The 21249-nt window shown below is 45.9% G+C and overlaps 1 protein-coding gene across 10 annotated transcripts in view; it reads right to left on the bottom strand.

The window, feature by feature from the left end:
- CARMIL1 (capping protein regulator and myosin 1 linker 1) overlaps positions 1-21249 on the bottom strand; it is a 362886-nt gene that overhangs the window by 211139 nt on the left and 130498 nt on the right. For all 10 annotated transcript variants that reach the window (XM_056132249.1, XM_056132250.1, XM_056132255.1 and 7 more), the window contains exons 3-4: positions 17852-17902; positions 10612-10671 (exon numbers count right to left, since the gene is read on the bottom strand). In XM_056132249.1, the coding sequence (XP_055988224.1) occupies positions 10612-10671; positions 17852-17902 (111 nt within the window). The remainder of the gene's footprint in view (positions 1-10611; positions 10672-17851; positions 17903-21249) is intronic.

The raw sequence follows: 21249 nt of genomic DNA, 5'->3' as shown, positions 1-21249 counted from the left end.
TCCCATTGTTCATTGATTTGTTTAAGCGGGCCCAGTAACATTGTGAGACTTGTTGTTACTGTGTTTGGCATATCGAATACGTCACAGGTAGCTTGCCAGGCTCTGCCGTGCTGGCGGGATACTCTCAGTATCTTGCCGGCTCTCAGAGAGGGGAGGAAGAATCGAACTCGGGTCGGCCGGGCCAGCCACTTGCAAGGCAAACATCCTACCCACTGCGCTATAGCTCCAGCCCACTTTATACAAATAAAATTTAAAATAAAATAATTTTTAAATATTTTTAAATAAAATAAAACGAATTTCTGCTGATTAAACATTGAAAAAAAAAGAAAAAGACTAACGCTGCTTTGCAGTGAGATGCAGCTGCGAGCCAGGCATCTAGCTGCACAAGGCCTGTTACATGCCAGAGCCAGGTACTGTGGGCAGCGGCTGTCTTGCTTGACATGCTACACTTCCAACCTTCCCTCCCCAGGGAGGAATCACATTTTTCACAACATGATATTTCTGCTCGCTTCATGTCTAGTGCATCTATTCAGTTCACAGTTTGGGTGTGAGTAATTAGCTTTATTCTAATTCCACTTAATCTTAACGCCTAATCATCCTTAATTGCACAGGATTGAATGGAGTGACAGGGAGGCAAAGAAAGGTGACAGGTGGGGAAAGAAATGAAGCCTTCAAAGATTTCAACCTTCCACACAAAAGAACTCACCCAGCCCTGCAGAACATGTCACCATCCCTGCCTGATGTAAGGACAGTGACAAAATCAGAGCGGTGAGACTATCTGAGATTACCAAGAAAAAGAATTCCCTCTCCTGTCTCTCTTCTGCATCTTTCTCAGCTGTGAGGGGTAGGGGCGGGGGTGGAGGGTAGAATGTTTACCAAGGTTTTGCTCAGACACCTACCAGGTCACAGTCCATGACTCCCAACACACATTGAAATAGAAATCAGGCGTGTGCTGGAAGTCGATAAAGGACCAAACATGATAACCTCTCAGTATCTGTATTGCAAACCATAATGCCCAAAAGTAGAGAGATAGTATGGAGAATAATGTCTACCAGGGAGGCAGGGTGAAGGTGGGAATGGGGCCATATATTGGGGATATTGGTGGTGGAGAATGTGCACTGGTGGAGGGATGTGTGTTCGATCATTGTATGACTGAAACTCAAACATGAAAGCTTGTAACTGTTAATAAGTTAATTAATTAATCAATTAATTAGGAATTAGGGTCTGGAGAGACAGTCCAGGGGACAAGAAGCTCGTCTTGCAGGTGGCTGTCCCCAGTTCGATCTCCGACACTACACAGGACTGCCAGGGGTCACTCAAGCAGAGAGCCAAGAGGAGGCCTGGAGCATTTATGGGGATATGGCCCAAAAGATAATAAAAATTTTAGTAATAAAATAATCAGACATAAGCACAGGTCTCATTTGCAATTTCAATTTCTAACTCCAATTGCCAATTTCTATTTCCCTCCTTTATTAAAGTAGTGCACACTAATGTAAATTTAAGAGAAGCTTTTATTTTTTCTAAGAGCCAGAAAACATAAGGGATCATTTACTGAAATCATCCTATGGCACAGCAAACAATTAAACTTACTTTTTAAATCCCAGGAGGTATTTCAGTTGTACAAGAAAAGGCTCAAATAACCCTCCAGAGCTACCAAACTATGTAATTAGTACTTTGATTTATTGACCATGAAGGAACTAGAACTTGAACACCAGAAAGAACCATAACAATTCACTAGGAAAAGATGTAGAAACTCACATTCTTTGCCTCAGCGACACTGACTATCCCATACACACAGTGAGAGGGATTGGGCTAGGCGTCTCTGAAGTTACGCCCCAAAATGAAAGCATAATTAATATGACAATGACTTTTAAAAGTTAAAAATTATCCAAGAGGGGCTACAGCGATAGCACAGTGGGTAGGGTGTTTGCCTTGCACACAGCCAACCCGGGTTCGATTCCCAGCATCCCATGTGGTTCCCCGAGCACAGCCAGGGATAATTCCTGAGTGCAGAGCTAAGAGTGACCCCTGTGCCAGCACCAGGTGTGACCCCCCCCAAAAAAAAACAATCCAAGAGAATGTTAGAAAAGACTGCCCAAATCACACTGGATTTAAGTGTCATAGATGAACTATCATCCTTTGTGATCCGACCTAAGAGAACAATAGTACAGTGGGTAGGGAACTTGGCTCGCATACAATCAGTTCAAGTTTGGTCCCTGGTATCCCATGTGACTCCCCCCATCCCTACTAGGAGTAAGTCCTAAACGTCAAAGTGGCACAAAAAGAGAAAGGGAGAGAAAGAATCAAAATTAGAGACACTAAGATTAGTGCCTTTCAACCTTGAGAACAACAGCATCAAATGGTGCATTTGAGAAAAAAAAAATACCCACCTCCAAGACATACTGAATCCTAACCGTCCTATGTGGTGAGCAGAGGGGAAGGGGGTGCTAGACGGATGACAAGGAACAGGGGACTGTTGAGACACTGTACTTTTAAAGAGTGTCACATTCTCAAATTTCCCACTCTGAATCCCACTGGCTGGGTGCATTCAGTTAGTTGCCCTCTGTGGAAACAGAACCACTGTCCTACAGATGAAATGAACAGATGTTCATTTCATCTGCAGGGTCCATACCAAGGACCAAGGCAAAGTAACCCAATGTGTAGGGAGCCAATTCTTTGGGGCTTACAGTGACAAAACAGCTCCCTGGGGCTTCCTCTGAATGCCAGACATATCAAAGGGACAGGACCACTTTCAGCAGCCACACGGAAAAATTAGCCTTGCTGTGTCAACATCCTTCTGCATAGTCAAATACCCAGTCAAATCATATTTTTAATACGACTTGGCATTCACTTTTCAATAGCTGCCTTCTGCTTCCACCCCAGCCCCTAAATCATAAACACAAACACGCCTAAATTAAGGCCATCAAGAAAGCTCTGATGATGGCATCAGGCGCTATCAGTCACTCCTGCATATGTCTGCCCATTTGGGCAAACATATGGAACTGTGATTTTTCTTCCAAACTCCAGTTTCAAGAGAATAATAAACACATAGGATAAAACATTACACTAAAATGAACTGTGGAAACGTTCCAAGGATGTGTGTGTAATCTCGATTAACGTGAAAGTGACAATTTTGACAATTTCTTTGAGAAACGTTATCAACAAACCACACACATACACACAGATGCAGGCGAAAGCAAACACACGTTTCTCTTCATGGGCTGTAAAAAGCTAGACTCAAAAGAAGAAAGAAAAGAAGGATAATGGGGAAAAAAGCAGAGTAAGAATCATTCAAATAGAAAACAAAGTCATTGCAATTAACACAAAGGACCAAATACGGATGGATAAAATACATGAAACTGAAAAAGCAAGCTGTTTGAGAAGATCGATAGAAAGGACAAACCTCTAGCCATGAGAATGAAAAAAGATAATATCCTCCAGCTATTTAAAGGATAATGTATAGTTATTACAAACAACTTGGTATCAATAATTCTGGTACCTGAGATGAAAAGAATACTTAAAGGAAAAAAAAAAAGCTACAAACTCCCAAAACTCACTCAAGAAGGAACATTGAATGAATCTATATCCATTACAGAAACAATTTGAGGTAAAAATCCTCCCAAGGACACACTCCAGGTTCACATGACTTTGATGGTGAATTCAGCGAAAATATTTAAGAAAAGTCTATACATAAATTTTTCTAAAAAATGGAGTGACTCATCATCAGCTCATCCTAAAGCCTAGGACTGGAAGAGGGAAAGTAAAAAGGTTGAAGAAAAATCAGGCAAAAAAAATAAATAAATACCCCACTAGGGGCCAGAAAGATGACTGAGACTACAGCACCTGTTTTGTAGGCAGGATGCCTGAATCCAATCCCTGAGCACCACTGGGAGTGATCTCTGAAAAAGATATAGTTTCCGAGCACAGCTGGGCACAACCCAAATTTCAACTCCATCACCCCACCCGCCCACCAAAAAAACCCCCTAAGAACAACAAAAACCATAGAAGTATGCAAACAAGTCTTAACAAACCTTTAACAACTAGAATCGACAATACCTAATACGGATACCATTATCACTACCAGGTGTGTGAATTCCAAGAATGAAAAAGCTGATTTCATATTTGAAAATCTATCAGTAGGGAACCGGAGCAATAGCACAGTGGGTAGGGCATTTGCCTTGCACGTGGCCGACCCAGGTTCAATTCCCAAATTCCATATGGTCCCCTAAGCACACCACCAGGAGTAATTCCTGGGTGCAAAGTCAGGAGTAACCCCTGAGCATCTCTGGGTGTGGCCCAAAAAGCAAAAAAGAAAGAGAGAGAGAGAGAGAGAGAGAGAGAGAGAGAGAGAGAGAGAGAAAGAAAGAAACCAAGAAAGAAAGAAAGAAAGAAAGAAAATCTATCAGTAGATCTCACCAAAAACCAAAAAAAGAAAACCACACAATGGCAACAGAAAAATAAACCACCACTTGGCAAAATTAGAACATGAATTTTTTTTCTGGGAAAAAAAGCCTAATGTGTCCCCCCCCCACCCCCTGCCAAGAGATGCATGTCTCCCCTCTAAGACAAGAAGCTCAATGAACAGGTGTCAGTCATGTGCTCAGCAATGAACTGGAGGTATCAGTCAGCAGAACTGTCGAACTGTCAGAGGCTTTGTTTGTATTGATTCTGCCTCTTCCGGGCCAGCAAGGGAGCAGGGAAACCTGGGGACTCCCAGTGAGAGACAAAGGCCTTGGTTCTTGGTGCCTGCCTGCACAGTACCCCTCCCCCCCTTCCTCAGTAGCCTGCCAGCATGGCACAGAACTCTGGACGCATGCTGGGTTAGACAGGAAATGAAACATTCCTGATCATCGGCTGCCTTCCCAGTAAGCGGAAAGCAAACCTGCTCCTTGTTCTGACGGAAAACATTTTACAGGACCTCAAGACTGCCCACTGCAGGGGCTGGAACGATAGCACAGTGGGTAGGGCGTTAGCCTTGCACGCGGCCCACCCGGGTTCGATTCCTAGCATCCCATAGGGTCCCCTGAGTACCGCCAGGAGTGATTCCTGAGTGCAGAGCCAGAAGGAATCCCTGTGCATCGCTGGGTGTGACCCAAAATGCCAAAAAAATAAAAAAAGAAAGAAAGAAAAGGACTGTCCACTGCAAACAAAATCCTGAGAAGGATCCTGAGGACAAAGCCCCCTCAGGGGCGTGAGGAGAGAGCGCAAAGGGCTGAGGCACACGCCCTGCATCCAAGCAGCCCAGCTTCTGTCTGGTATCATACAGGTCCTCCATTGAGGGTAGTAAAGGAACAAGGCCAAAAAGAATGCCCCGCCCTGCCCCGCCCCAGAAAAATAAAGAAAAAAAGATGCCATAGCTATGAAAAGAATGAACATTGAAAAAGGAAGTAGAATTTATTTTGGAGGGGGATGGCAGGGGGTGTGGACCATCCCCAGGATGACCAGGACCTATTTCTGGCTCTGTACTCAGAACTGAACTTGGGTGTGGTGGGGACGGAGAGGAGGTCTCCCATTTACAAGGCAAATGCGTGGCCTCCTATACAAGCTTCCAGTACAGATGACAGGACCCTACACTTCCCTTTCTTTAAAAAAAAAAAAAAAAAAAAAAAAAAACCTTTTGCCTTACCTCCTATTACAAGCTTTCAGTACAGATAATAGGACCCTAAAATTCCTTTCTTTTTTTTCTTTTTAAAAAAACTTTTTAGTGGGGGGGAGGGGGGCGGCTGGAGCAATAGCACAGTGGGTAGGGCATTTGCCTTGCACATGGCCGACGCAAGTTCAATTCCCAGCATCCCATACGGTCCCCCAGGCACCGCCAGGAGTAATTCCTGAGTGCAGAGCCAGGAGTAACCCCTGTGCATCGCTGGGTGTGACTCAAAAAAGAAAAAATAAAAGAAAAAAAGAAAGAAAATGATGTGATCCTAAATGAGAACCACAAAGTGACAGGATACAAAATTAATTAAAAAACCACTGCGTTTCTAAAAGGCAGCAAAGAACAAATAGAAATGAAAGAATGAAATGAATTGTCATCTATAAGAGCACTGAAAAATTACTTACTTGAAAGGGGGCAGGGGTTTTGCTGGGCCATTTCTGATGGCACTCAAAGGATACTCTTGGCTCTGTGCTCAGGGATCATTTCCGGCAGTGCTCAGGGGCCCATGTGGTGTCTTGGAAAGATATTTGATGTCTAAGACCTTTACAGTGGATGCTGCAATAAACTAAAACCAAGACAGCTCAAGAGTGGAGGATTGGAGTAGGGAGAGAGAAAATGGCTCTAGGGGCTGGAACACATGCTTTGAGCGAGGGTACCCCAAAGTTTAGTCTGTTGCACTAAGCTATCCCCTAAGCACCACCAGGAGTGAACCATGAGCACAGAGTCAAGAGTAGCCCAGGAGCACCACTGGGTGCGGTCCACAAACAAACAAAAAGTAATATAGAATAAAATAATAAAACACTACTGAGAGCAATTAAAATATACCTTTCTTGGCTCTGAGATACCATATTAAAAATGTGCACTGCTATTCACAATAGACAGGATCTGGAAACAACCTAAGTGCCCGAGAACAGATGACTGGTTAAAGAAACTTTGATACATCGGGGCTGGAGCAAAAGCACAGAGGGTAGGGCATTTACTTTGCACGTGGCTGACCTGGGTTCGAGGGTTCAATTCCCAGCATCCTATATGGTCCTCTGAGTACCGTCTGGAGTGATTCCTGAGTGCAAAGCCAGGAGTAACCCCTGTGCATCGCCGGGTATGACCCGAAAACAACAACAACAAAAAAAAAACAAAAACTTTGGTACATCTAGACAATGGAATACTATGCAGCTGTTAGGAAAGATGAAGTCATGAAATTTGCTTCAAGTGAAGTGAGTCAGAAAGAGAGGAACAGAAATAGAAGGACCACACTCATTTGTGAATATAAAATAACAATTAGAGACTGACACCCAAAGACAGTAGACAGACACAAGGGCCAGGAAGATTGCTCCACTGTTGGAAGCCTGCCTCATGAGCTGGGGGAGAGGGCAGCTGAGGTAGAGAAGGGACCACAAAGTCAATGATGGTCAGAGGGATTGTTCGGGATGGGAGATGTGTGCTGAAAGTAGAAAAAGGATCAAGTGTGACAGCTTTTTAGTATCTGTATTGCAAACCAGAATGCCCAAAAGGAGAGAGAGTATGGGGAAATTGTCTGCCATAGAGGCAGGGGGAGGTTTGGGACGCGGAGGGGTGTTACTAGGGACACTGGTGGTGGAGAATGTACACTGGTGGAGAGATGGTTGTTCAATTACTGTGTGACTGAAACTCAAACATGAAAGCTTTGTAATTGTATCTCACGGTTATTCAATAAATCAATAAATAAATAAACAAAAATGTGCACTTGGTGGATGGATGGGTGCTCGATCATTGTGTGACTGAAACTTAATCATAAAAGTTTGTAACTGTAGCTCACAGTGATTCAATTAAAAAAATTAAAAAAGTAAAAAGAGTGATGGAACCAGACTATTGATGGACATTTAAGTTTAAGTGTCCAGGCAAATCTCTGGTACCTTCTCTAGAGAGTGTTCTGCCAAAAATTGTTGCCAAATGAATGTTCTCAATGAATACCTCAGCAATATAGGAGAAGGAAGGTTCTCAGATAAAATAAAATACTTGATTTTGGGAAAAAAAAAAAAGGATCACTTCTGGATCTGGAGCGGTAGTACAACAGTAAAGGCATTTGCCTGGCATGCAGTCAATCCAGGTTCAATCCCCAGAATCCCGCGTGATCCCCTAAGCAACCAGGAGTAATTCCTAAGTGCTGAGCCAGGAGTAACCCCTGAGCATCACCAGGTATGATCCAAAAAGGCACCCCACCAAAGAAGAGCAAAACAAAAAAAATCACTTGTACACAAATTAATTTAAAAGTTCAATCTCACCCTAATCAAAGTTTCAACTGCTTCTAAACCTGAAAAACTAAAAGAAGAGTGAAATAGAAAAAGCAATGTTGGAGGACTAACACTATTTGATGTCAAGTCTTCCAAAGAGAGTAAACTTGAAGTCACAGCAATCGAGACTGTGTGGTCATGGTATGAAGCAGACAATTGACCAAAGGGTCTGGATTCAGAGCCCATAAACAGACGCTATTTCCATGAACAAATGACTTGCAACAATAGTGAAAGCCAGTGCAGGGAGGCAACAGTCTCCGACAATGATGAGTATGATTCACACACTGCTTTACATACAAAAATTGCCTCCTTGATCACAGAACTAAATATATAACCAGAAGCCAGATAATCTCATCTACGGCCACGATCTAGAGACTCACTGCCTTTCTCTCTCAGAGAACATAAAATGATTTGCCAAATCCATGCTACCAGACCTCACACCAGGCTGTTTCATTCGGGGCACCCTGGAGGGGGTGGGTGAAGCCCATCCCTGCCCCAGGGAACTCAGCCCCGGCAGTCAAAATCCTCCAGAATTCAACCACCACAGTGCTCAGGTTGAGCCTCACCCATGAGTGAACCTATGCCTGGACATCTCATACCTCTCACCACTCATACTCCAAGAGTAGCACACCACATTTGATGGGGTTTAAAGCAGAAGGCAGCCAATCTTAGGGGTAAATATATATATATAGTCTCAACCTTTAACAACATGTTCGTAATCTGTTACAGAAGGGCTTAATGTTACAGAAGGGCTTAATGGTTCCTGGGTGAAATACAACAATCTTCACACACTCTCCTCTAAGGAAACTTTTTGGGAGCATTTTCAGTGGTTTATTCATAACAAACACTATAAAATAAATTATTTCGGTTCTGCTTTCGGGCAGGGATTGGGGTTTGAGATGGAAACATCTAAAATATGGTGGTGGGAAGGTGTAATGGTGGTGGGATTGGTGTTCAAATATTAAATGTAATCAAATATTGTGAACTACTTTATAAAAATAAAATAAAATTTAAATATATATATATATCTCCAGAAATTTTGAACCATGTAGGAAACATAAAACATCCTATAGTCATGGAGAAAGCAAAGATCTATCCAACAGGACACAAAAAAACATATGCATAAAAGGAAATATGAACAATAGAATATTATGAAAATGAAAATGTGTTCTTTGAAAGGCATGATAAAGAATATTAAAAAAAGACATAGAAATAACATATATTATGTGCAAATGGGATTATGCATATCTGATAAAGGATCTGCATTCAGAATCTGGGGTGGGAGAGTTGGGTTATACCCATTGCAGTCAGGGATTACTCCTAGATCTATGCTCAGGGGTCACGACATTGCTCAGGGAATGGTGGTGAGAAAATCTGAGCAAAACATAATGCCCAAAACTCTCTAGTATTGGGGAAATTGCCACAGAGGCAGTTTGAGGACTGGGATGGGGTGGGGGAAACTGGGGACACTGGTAGTGGAGAATGTGCAGCTGGTGGAGGAATGAGTGTTCAATCATTGTATGGCTGAAACTCAGTCACGAAAGCTTTGTAACTATATCTCACTATATAACTATTTTAAAAATTAAAAAAGAAAAATAAAAAAGATAATCGTACTGATTGAAAGGCAGGCAGTTAAGAGCACCCACAGGATGATTTTATCCACATACACTTTTCCCAAAAGCCAACCCTTCCGCAGAGATAGGATCAGACACCAGCAGAGGATTTCAGATGAAGAGACGCCAAAAGCACAGAACAAAATGCATAAGAAGGCAGCGTCCCATAGCCTGATTCCGGTAAAGGGCTCACAGGAACATCTATCTCCATCTAAACTCATCCAACTGTACCCTTGACAGCGTGTAACCAACAGCTCAATAAAGCTGGTTTATAAAACGTACATTTTAGGGGCTGGAGAGATAGCACAGCAGGTAGGGCGTTTGCCTTGCACGCAGCTGACCCAGGTTCGACTCCCAGCATCCCATATGGTCCCCTGAGCACTGCCAGGAGTAACTCCTAAGTGAAGAGCAAGGAGTAACCCCTGTGCATCACTGAGTGTGACCCAAAAATCAAAAAAAAAAAAAATATATATATATATATAATGTACATTTTAGACCAGAGCAAGAGTCCAGCCCATAGGGTGTTGGCCTTACATGCAGCCAACCTACATTTGATCCTCATGGTCCCCTGAGCTCTGCCAAGAGTGATCCCTGAGCACAGAGTCAGAAATAAGCCCAAGACATAGCCACGTGTGACCCAAACACACACACACACACACACACACAGAGTACATTTTATTAATACCCCAAAACCATCTCATTATATTTCCTCAAAGACCTCTTATAGCCCCGCAGCACAGCAATAAAATGTTTGTGCTAAGACCTGTTGCACAGAATCTACAATAGTAGATTCTATCCTGTCACTAGTATCCCTCAAACAGCAATACCACCGGCTCGCAGGAAAGCTAATGGGTTCTTTTTTTTTCCACTTGAGTGTGAAAACATGCTCTCCTTAGGAGAAGCAATCCCCACCCACCAAGCCAACCCTCTTGCTTGAAAACATTCACATCCCTTCCGCTTGTGGTCCTCCATAGCCCAGAGAAACTTGAAACTTGAAAGTGGTGCTTCTTGCTTCCTGAAGCCCTGACCAGTCGGCCCTGCCTGTCAGACCAGCAGCCTTGGGCCTCTCACTCACCTGGGTCGGCTTGCTGCAGGTGACGCCATGAATCTCCAAGTAGCTGAAAGTCAACTCGAGCTGCAGAGAAATGGGGAAGAACAAAAACGCGAGATGAGAATATTTTATGATTTTTTTTTCTTTTGGAGCAATAGCACAGCAAGTAGGGCATTTGCCTTGCACAAAGCCAACCTGGGTTTGATTCCTCTGGCCCTCCTGGAGAGCCCAGTAAGCTACCAAGAGTATTCCGCCTGCATGGCAGAGCCTGGCAAGCTCACTGTGGTGTATTCGATATGCCAAAAACAGTAACAACAAGTCTCACAATGGAGACGTTACTGGTGCCCTCTCAAGCAAATCAATGAACAACAGGACAGGACGACACTGCTTGCTTTCGGTTCACACCGGGGATAGTCAGGGATTACTCCTGGCTCTGAACTCAGGAATCATTCCTGGTGGTGCTCGGGGGACCATATGGGATGACAGGGATTGAATTGAACTCTGGTCAGCTGTATGCAAGGCAAACGCCCTACCCACTGTGCTATCACTCCGGCCCAAGGGATGATTTTAAACCTGTCATTTGAGGTAAAAACACAGAACCAGGCCAAGAGCAAATAAGAGACTGGGACACCTTCCAAATACAGCTTCAACATCCTCACTCATCCAATGAGATTTGGCCTTGATGAATCAGATTTCAAAAATAACTACTAGAAAGGGCTGATAGGAAACGTCTGAGTCTGGCTTTTAATTTTTCATCCAGGGAGATGCAGCTTTCATTTGGAAGACAGCAGCTCACTGGAGATCTCTCCGGACTCTGAGCTGAGCGGATTTCAGAGCGGATTTCACGGGGCTTCTCAGATGGACCAGGTGTCCCAGTTCCGCCCACTCCAGATGAAACCCTGATGGCCACAAACTTTCAGGAGAAAAACTGAAACTGAACAGGGTCTGAAGACACCAGGCCACATGGCAGCGGAGATGGTTCCTAGCTTCCTGCCTTCCAGACGGCCCCTTCGGGGTCCTGGCTGTCACACCCATGAACTGCCTCCAAGTCATATTTAAGTGCACCCCAGCCTTGATCCAGAGACTCACAAATTAATCTCCAAACGAATTAGCTCCCTACAGAGATGTCTCTGGACCCCAATCATTTACATATTGAGAATTCTAGGAGCATGTGGCCACTTTTGCAGCTGTGTGACCTCTCATGATATTCATAACAAGCAATAGAAAAGAAATGATCTAGAATCTGCCTGTGGCAGGTAGGCTTGAAGGGTGGTGGGAAAATTCGAAATAATGGTGGTAGGAAGGTGCAATGGTGGTGGGATTGGTGTTGAAAATTTGAACATAATCAATTAATGTGAGCAACCTTATGAAAATAAAATTTTAAAAAACCTCATAAATTTTCATCCAGGGATAAATGAAATAGGAAACTTTATATTTGTGTTCTGATCTGTGCTCATTGAGAGGTGAAATGTGTAAATAACCATCTAACTACATATTTTTCCTTCATTTTAGAGTTTTGCCTCAGAAAGTCACATCACAATAAAGAGGAGATACCTTTCCCCTTCGTTGCAAACATCTCCCTCTTTGGGTTACACTTTTTATCATTTAGGAGAATCATCGCCCCTGCAGATGGTCTTTCCATGAAAATTCTAATTTTAAGTGGAATGAGAATTCTAAATTTTCACTTCGCAAAGTCTCATATTGAGCCAGGGAGAGAGTATAAGAATTAAGGCACTGGCTGACCCCAACTGATCCCCAGGATGACCTATGGTCCCATGAGTATGAAGCTCATGGCGAAGTGGAGAGAAAGAGGATTTAGGAAGCTTAAACAGAGCTTAAATAAACTATCCACAGTTAAGTTAAATGGTTTTCTTTCTCTACATGCAAATACATGATTTCTTCCCTTCCTATTTCAATAGCATATGTACCCAGGGTGAGGGATGTAGCTCACTGGTACTTTTTTTTTTAAACTCAGTGATACTTTATACAGAACTTGCCTTATATATGACCCCTTAGCTGATCCCTGGCACCTCCAAACAAAACTATACTGACTCCCCATCCTGTGGTACTCAAGAGATCTGGGGGGTAGGGCCTTGGGGATGTGGGGGAAGGGGTCCCTAAGCTAACTGAGCCGGAAATGCAATGCTAAGGCCCTGCTTGTCAGGAATTATCTATAACCACACAGGTAGCACTTCCAGCCTGCAGCCAGTGATGCTCAAGAAACTATATACTGTATTGCAACCATAATGCCCATAAGTAAAGAGAGCAAGAGGGAAATTGGCTGCCACAGAGGCAGGGGGAAGGGTGGGAAGGGTGGGATGGGGGAATGGAGGGAGGGATACTGTGGACATTGGTGGTGAAAAATGTATACTGGTGGTGGGTTTTCGATCATTGTATGACTGAAACTCAAACATGAAAGTTTTAAACTGTAGCTCAAAGTGATTCAATGGAAGAAAGAAAGAAAAAGAAAGAAAGAGAGAAAGAAGGGAAGGAAGGAAGGAAGGAAGGAAGGAAGGAAGGAAGGAAGGAAGGAAGGGAGGAAGGAAGGAAGAGAGAAACTATATGCTGTCAGGGATCAAGCACCTTAACCCTGGGACTTCTTTTCTGGACCCCTGCAAAACAATTTAAGGGGCTTAAGTTTTCCAGATTAGCAGCTCCCCAATCCTCACCCTGGCCTTTCCACTGTTGTCTGGTTCTTTTCATTTATTTATTTTTGGCTTTTGGGTTCACTAGAATGAGATCCATTTATTATTGGAGCGGCTTGGAATGCCTTCAAGAACGTTGAAGAAATAACTAAAAGGACAAAGAACCTCCAGCTACGAGCACATCTCTTTGATTCCACTGTTCTTCCTGCATTAACATATGCCTCAGAGACCTGGACCCTACGAAAACAGGATGAGAACGCTATTCGGGTCTCTCAAAGAGGAATCGAAAGAGCTATGCTTGGAATATCACGATTCACTCAAATGAGAGATAGAATCCGGAGTTCTGATCTTCGTCAACGCTCAAGAATCAGGGACGCTGTCTCATTTGCCAAGACATCAAAAATCAAATGGGCTGGACACGTAATGAGGTTTACAGACAACCGCTGGACTAGAGCCATTACTGACTGGATTCCACGGGACATCAAAAGATCACGTGGACGCCCACCTACAAGATGGTCAGACTTCTTCGTCAAGACCCTGAATGATCGGTTTGAGGCTCTGCATGTTCCTAGAACGAACAGATACCATTGGGCTACACTAGCACGCAACCGGGATGAATGGAGACGTTATTGGCACCCGCTCGAGTAAATCGTGCAAGGCAAATGCCCTCTCCTCTGTGCTATTGCTCCAGTGGGCTGGGGGATCAAGATCCGGAGCCAGAGCCAGGAAAGAGGGGTTCCAGACTGGGGCCTGGGAGAGAAGAGAGAGAGAAAGAGAGCGAGGAGTGAACGGGGATGAGAATGGAATAAATGGCATCTTGGCCCTCATCTCCTCTGCCATCTGCCCCTTAACCCGGGCCACCCCAGGCACCCAAGAACCTGGGCCGCCAGGGGAAGAACAGTCGGGGCCATCCCCTGGCCGCCCTCAGAGTTTTTTACACTGGAGGTATCTCAGTTCCCAGAGAAGGGCTGAAAACGTACATTCAGGCAGAAGAAAAAGAATGGGCAAAGAGCAAAAGCATCAAAAAGGAAACCTAAGTCATCTGCAGAGCCAAGTTATACACTGCTGAACTTGGAATATAATCACCCCTCCTCACCCGCCAAGTACATGTCCCTCCCTGATGTTCTGATTCTTGGCTGTGGCACAGCAAACCCACCCTGTCATATCCGAAGACCCACAGCCGCTCACCCACGGAGAAGGTCTGCCTGTCTTTACTTGCGATAATATCAGCAATCAGAGCCCAGGTCCAAATTACTCCGCCAAGCGAATGTGAAACATTGCACATGTCACACACAGTGTTCGGGCCCTGGGTGAAGGCTGGGAGGGGCGGGAGAGAGAGGACAGGCCAGCAGCACGGGGCAGGGGGCTTGGCCTGGGGTAATGCGCCTTCTCCGCATTCACTCTAACTCAGCGGGCGGCATGTGATTTACTCAGGTGCACGGGAACTCCTTCTGCGACTCATTTTTCACCAGTGGGAATATGGTTAATTCATGCCCTAATAGTCTGCCATCGGGTACTTTAATGTATCGGTAATTTGGTCAAACACTGATTACATAATAATTGATCTCATTTATAACACGGTAGCAAACCCCCTCTACCTTCTCTTCTATCGAAAGGGATGGAGCCCAAGAGTCTTGTCTTACAGAAACATGATCAAAGGCAGCATTTGTTTGCTCGGAGAGGTTAAAAAAAAAAGGAAGCAGGTCTCTTAAAGCTCCGAGGAGCACAGAAAAGGAGCCTAACGTCACGATGTACAGAGGAAGCCAGGCAAACTGCCAGATTGCAAGCCAATAATCCATTCCTTCCTGCTCCGTGGGTGGCATGTCAGTGGAGATTCATGAAACAGCGGCAAAGGCTTGGAGTGTAAGAAGAACGGCTATAGAAAGTAAGAGCAGGAGCTGGAGCGATAGCACAGCGGGTAAGGCGTTTGCCTTGCATGTGGCCGACACAAGTTCGATTCCCAGCATTCCATATGGTTCCCCCGAGCACCGCCAGGAGTAATTCCTGAGTGCAGAGACAGGAGTAACCCCTCAGCACCACCGGGTATGACCCAAAGAGTTTTAAAAAAATAAAGAAAAAAAAGAAAGTGAGAGCATAACGCCACACCCCAATGTCATCGCCCAGGAAGGAGAGTCTTCTCCTAACGCTCGCCCTGCGGGGGTGTAAGGAAGTGGGGGAGTAATGCAGTTTAGTAAAAGCAGGAAGAGGCAAAACATAGTAAAGCAGATCCTTCTCCAGTTCCTCCTGAATCCTGGCAAGACAATGATGCATTCTTTGAACTCTCTCCTCCCTTCCTTCTTTCTTTCCTTCCCTTTCCTCCTTCCCACTCCTTCCGGTCCTCCTTCTCGGTTTCCGTCTTTCCCTTCCCACCTTTCTCCTTACCCTGTCCCTTCCCGTCAGGGGCTGAATTAAGGACATGCCTATAAGACATGGTTCTCATCTACCAAGACGGGACCGCATCACAGATGAGTCTCAGAAGGAAATCTGATTTACTCAATCAATGCTTGGTAAATGTACTTGGTAAATCTATTTAGGGGAAGGTCCTAACTTTTTGTTACCATCCAAACCATAGCCTATAAAATAGGTCTGGCTGCGCGATACTTCAAACCACACACCCTACCCATACTCCAAGATTACTGCACCACATTTGATAAGGTTCAAAGTAGGAGGCAAACGATCTTAGAGGGGAAAAAAGAATACACACACACACACACACACAATTAAAAGTCAAACACTGTCCTCCCATTTTTCATAGATTTGCTCGAGCGGGCCCAGTAACATCTCCATTGTGAGTCTTCTTGTTACTGTGTTTGGCATATTGAATACTCTCAGTAGCTTGCCAGGCTCTCCGAGAGGAGCGGAGGAATCGAACCCAGCTCAGCCTGGCTGGCTGTGTGCAAGGCAAATGCCCTACCGCTGTGCTATCACTCCAGCCCATAATACATACACACACACACACACACACACACACACACACACATAGCACACAAGGCTCAACCTTTAACAACATGTTAGTGATCTCTTATAGAAGGGCTTAATGGCCCCTGGGTGAAATACAACAATCTCCACACCCTTTCCTCTAAGGATACTTTTTTATAGCATTTTCAGCAGTTTTTCATAACAAAAAATACAAAATATATTATTTCTCTTCTGCTTTGGGGCAGGGACTAGGGTTCAGGATGGAAACATCCGAAATTTGGTGGTGGAAAGGTGTCATGGTGGAATTGGTATCTGAATACTAAATGTAATCAAATATCGTGAACTATTTTATAAAATAAAAAAAATAGGTCCGCATCTTTCCATGACATAAGGTAATGGAGGCACCTGATGAAAAGGCTCAGCGGGACAAAGAGACGCCCCACGCGAGTGTGTGGGGCGGGCCACGCCACTGCAGTTGGGTGCCGCAGTCTTCAGAGTAATGGAGGTCATTTCCCGCATGTCAGCATTCTAGAAAAATCTGCCATGACTGGGCCCGAAGGAAATGAGAACGAGGCTTCAAGACAGTGGAAACCACGGCCCGGCCGAGACGGGAAAAATGACTGGAATCCACGAGCCCCGGGTGCTGGGGAAGAAAACCGCTGCCCCCGCAGCGCTGGGCTGCCCGAGTGCGGGAACAAAGGAGCCACAGCGACCCGAATCGCCCCGTTACTGAGCGTTACTGAGCTTTCAGGAAGGAGGGTGTGTGTGTGGGGGGGGGGGGGGGGGGGTGGTGGCGCGAGAGGACTCCGGACATGCCTTCACAGAGCAAGTCTGCATATTGGGGCAGAAAGAGCGAGAGGCAGAGATGGGGCAGAGAGATAGAGAAGCACACAGAGAAACAGAGACAGAGACAGAGAAGCACGCGCGCGCACACACACACACATAGAGAAACACACACAAACAGACGAGAGAAGCAGACAGAGAGAGAGACAGACAGACAGACAGACAGAGAGAAAAACAGAGAGAGACAGAGAAACAGACAGAGAGAGAAAAGCACACATACAGAGACAGAGAAACAGAGACAGAGACAGAGAAGTGCGCGCGCGCGCACACACACACACACACACACACAAACACACACAGAGACAAAGAAATAGAGACAGAGAGAAGCACACAGAGAGAGAGAGAGAGAAACAGAGACAGAGACAGAGAAAAACAAAGACAGAGAGAGAAAAGCACACACACAGAGACAGAGAAACAGAGACAGAAGAGACAGAGAAAGAGATCGAGATAGGCAGACAGAGAACACAGACACAAAGACAGAGAGAGACAGAGAGAGAGAAACAGAGACAGAAGCAGAGAGAGAGAGAGAAGCACATACAGAGAGAAAAACAGAGATAAAGAGAGAGAGAGAGAGACAAGAAGACAGTCAGAGAGACAGAGACAGAGGTAGAGACACACAGAGAAGGGGAGATACAGAGAAACAGAGAAACAGAACGAGACAGAGACAGACAGAGAGACAGAGATAGGGGAGATACAAAGACAGAGAGACAGAAACAGAGACAGAGAGATAAAACAGAAACAGAGAGAAAGACAGAGACAGACACAGACACACACACGCACGCACGCGCGCGCGCACACACACACACACACACACACACACACACACACACACACACGGGGCAGGGTGTCTCACGTACCTTGGTGGGGATTCGTGCTGTCAAGAGGAAGGCACGGCATGACGTCAGCACCTGGAAGACAGAAACAGCAACGTCAGGAAGTCCCCGCAGGTGGGCCTGGTGGCCTTGGGCGTATTTGAAGGCCCTCAGAACTTTAATGATTTTTTTCAGCTTTTTCACACCTCAGGCTGCTCAGGGGATCATACTGGGTGTCAGGGATTCAAACTGGGGGGTCTGGGGAATGCCAGCGCCTTGAGCCCTGGACTGACTCTCTCCAGCCCTGGGCTTAAGCGAGACTGAAAACGTTCAAGAGAAGTCACGCTTGGTCCTGGGGTGGAAGAGGAAGCGAATCTGGAGTCCCTCTGCCTTGGAGAAATTGTTGTACTCAGGAGTCACTGTATGAAGGGTCACAGGACAGGGCTCAAGATGAGCAGCCGGGCATAGCCATGCCACTGGACCCCGCACTAGGTTGTTTCAAAGGGGGGAACCCCGGAGTGGGGTGGTTGGGAGCCCTCCCTGTCCCAAGGGACCCAGCCCCGGCAGCCAAGACCCTCCAGAACCCACGCACGAGTGAACCTATTCCTGGGCACATCGTAAGACACAACCTACCCGTTCTTCAAGAGTACCACACCACATTTGATGGGGCTCATATAGTAGGCAACCAATCATAGAGGGAAATATATACATACGTATTTACAGATATATATATACAAATATATATATAAAAGTTCAAAAGGCTCAACCTTTAACAACATGTTAGTGCTATCTTATAGAAGGTCTTAATGGTCCCTGCCAAACTAGAACAATCTTCTCACTCTTTCCTCTATGAATACTTTTTTGTAGCATTTTCACCAGGCTGGAGCGATAGCACAGCAGGTAGGGCATTTGCCTTGCATGCAACCAACCCGGCTGACCCGAGTTCAACTCTTCCACCCCTCTCGGAGAACCCGGCAAGCTACCGAGAGTATCTCACCCACTCCGCAGAGCCTGGCAAGCTACCGTGACGTATTCAATATGCCAAACACAGTAACAATGAAGTCTCACAATGGAGACGTTACTGGGCCCGCGCGAGCAAATCAATGAATAACGGGAGGACAGTGGTACAGTGCTATAGCATTTGCACCGATTCCTTCAACCATTATTATTGAACCCGCACTGGCTCTTCGGGCCTGTGGCTCTGGCCTCTGTGTCCATATTGGCAGAGAGGGAGTGAGGTCCTCCTGCCACAAATCTGCCCCACACACAGATGGGTGTTGACCCACCACTTCAGCTGGAAAACCACAAATAAAACCACAAGTATCAGAGCCTAGGAAAGTTCCAGAAACATACCATCTCCATCCCTGCTACCTTCTCCCCTAGCACATGAGGCAGGCTTCCGACTACAGAGCAATCTTCCTAGCCCTTGTCTCTACTATCCTTGGGTGTCAGTAGAGGCATGTTTCAAGGGACTCAGGCAGACTCGGTCTTCGGCACTCCAAGCCCTACCAAAAGGGACCCTGAGCACAGAGTCAGAAGTAAGCCCTGGGCACCACCAGGGGTGGACCAAAAATAATAAGCCAAAAAAAAAAATTTTTTTTTTAATTAAAAAAGCCCAGGATAGCTTAGTGGCTGAGCACCTGTCTTGAGGTCATGAGTTCAATCCCCAGTGCGGCCCACATGTGCTCAGTGGGGGCAGTCACAGTCTCTCTGCTACTTGGGACCCCCAAGTATCACAGCAAGAGGTGCGATTCCTGGTCCATCCCAGTCAGGTGCATGTGAGAACCACAGCGAACACACATGACGGCCCTACCTTGGGGAGAATCATGGGGGTGGAGGGGGATATGGTACCAGGGGTTGGGCTCAGGGTCTCGTGCACAAACACTCCAGCCCTTTCACCACTCCCTGGCCCAAGGCAGCACACAAATGTCTCTCTTCTGGCTGTATCTGCAGGGCCACCTCCCCGTCTACAAGACCCCGGCAGAGCTGAAATAACAGCCTCACCCTAAGCTTCACCACCCAGGAAGGATTTAAACGCAGAAAGTGGAGAGCTGGAGTTTCTCATCTGAGAGTATGTTCAGGGAAGCATTTCCTCCCGCTGAGCTCACCAAGCTGGACCCTGAGCCACTGTCCCCTTTGCACGTTCCGGGATCTATGGCTCTTTCCTGAAACTAGCCACAAGGAAAAAATTAAGTTCAAGGCCCAGAGTCCCAGATGGGGACATGTCACCTCTGCAGAATGCCCAAATCTATTCAGCCGAGAACATTCCATCTTAGGGGAAACTGGGCCTGCAGCCTTTCGCAGACACCGCAGTGGCAACAGCCACTAACTTGTCCAACAAGCTAGCAGACGTTATCTCCTTCAGAGCTAAGAGACCCTCCGGAGTAATCAGCAGCGCGATCCCCACTTAAAAACGAAGAACCTTGGGCTGGAGCGATAGCACAGCAGGTAGGGCGTTTTCCTTGCACGTGGCCAACCCGGGTTTGATTCCCAGTATCCCACATGGTCCCCTGAGCACCTCCAGGGATAATTCCTGAGTGCAGAGCCAGGAGTAACCCCTGTGCATCACCGGGTGTGACCCAAAAAGAAAAAAAAAGATATCTAAAAATGAAGAACCGGAGGCTCAGGGAGATGATGCAACTTGCTCAGGAACACGGCCGCCGGAAGCGGTGCTGGGACGGGAACCCAGGTAGGCCAGCTCCTAAGAGTTTCCCTGATGGCCGATCTCCTGCTCCAAGTCTGTCACAGGCCAGGAGGAAGCATCACGGGACTTCCATGCCAGGGGGAAGCAAGCGGGGAAGGGACCTGGGTGGGACAAGAGGTGCTGGGAGCATAAGAACACAGGCCAGGCCCTGCACACCTGTCACCGTTGTCATCTATGTGTCTGTGTATGCGTATATGTGCATGAGTGTGTATGTGAGCACATGTATATGTGTGTATGTGTATGTGCATTTGTGTATGTGCATGTGTGATGTGTGTATGTGCATGTATGTGTATGTGCATGTGTATATATGAGTGTGAGTGTGCATGTGTGATGTGTGTGCATATGGTACATGTGTGTATGTATGTGTCACAGTCACGGTCCTCCCGTTGTTCATCAATTTGCTCGAGCGGGCCCAGTAACGTCTCCATCATGAGACTTGTTGTTACTGTGTTTGGCATATCGAATACGTCACGGGGAGCTTGCCAGGCTCTGCCGTGCGGGCGAGATACTCTCGGTAGCTTGCTGGGCTCTCCGAGAGGGGCGGAGGAATCGAACTCGGGTCGGCCATGTTGGCTGCATGCAAGGCAAATGCCTTACCTGCTGTATGTATGTGTATGTGTGCATATATGTATATGTGTGATTGTGTGTATATGTATGTGCATGTGGCAAATGTATGTATATGTGCATGTGTATGTATATGCATGTGTGTATGTGTGTGTGCATGTGTATGTGTGTATGT

The sequence above is a fragment of the Sorex fumeus genome, unplaced genomic scaffold (genome assembly GCF_029834395.1).
Source record: "Sorex fumeus unplaced genomic scaffold, SorFum_2.1 ptg000094l, whole genome shotgun sequence".
Lineage (NCBI taxonomy): Eukaryota > Metazoa > Chordata > Mammalia > Eulipotyphla > Soricidae > Sorex > Sorex fumeus.
Note: the sequence above shows the minus strand (reverse complement) of the source record. Positions and strands in the feature narration are given on the sequence as shown.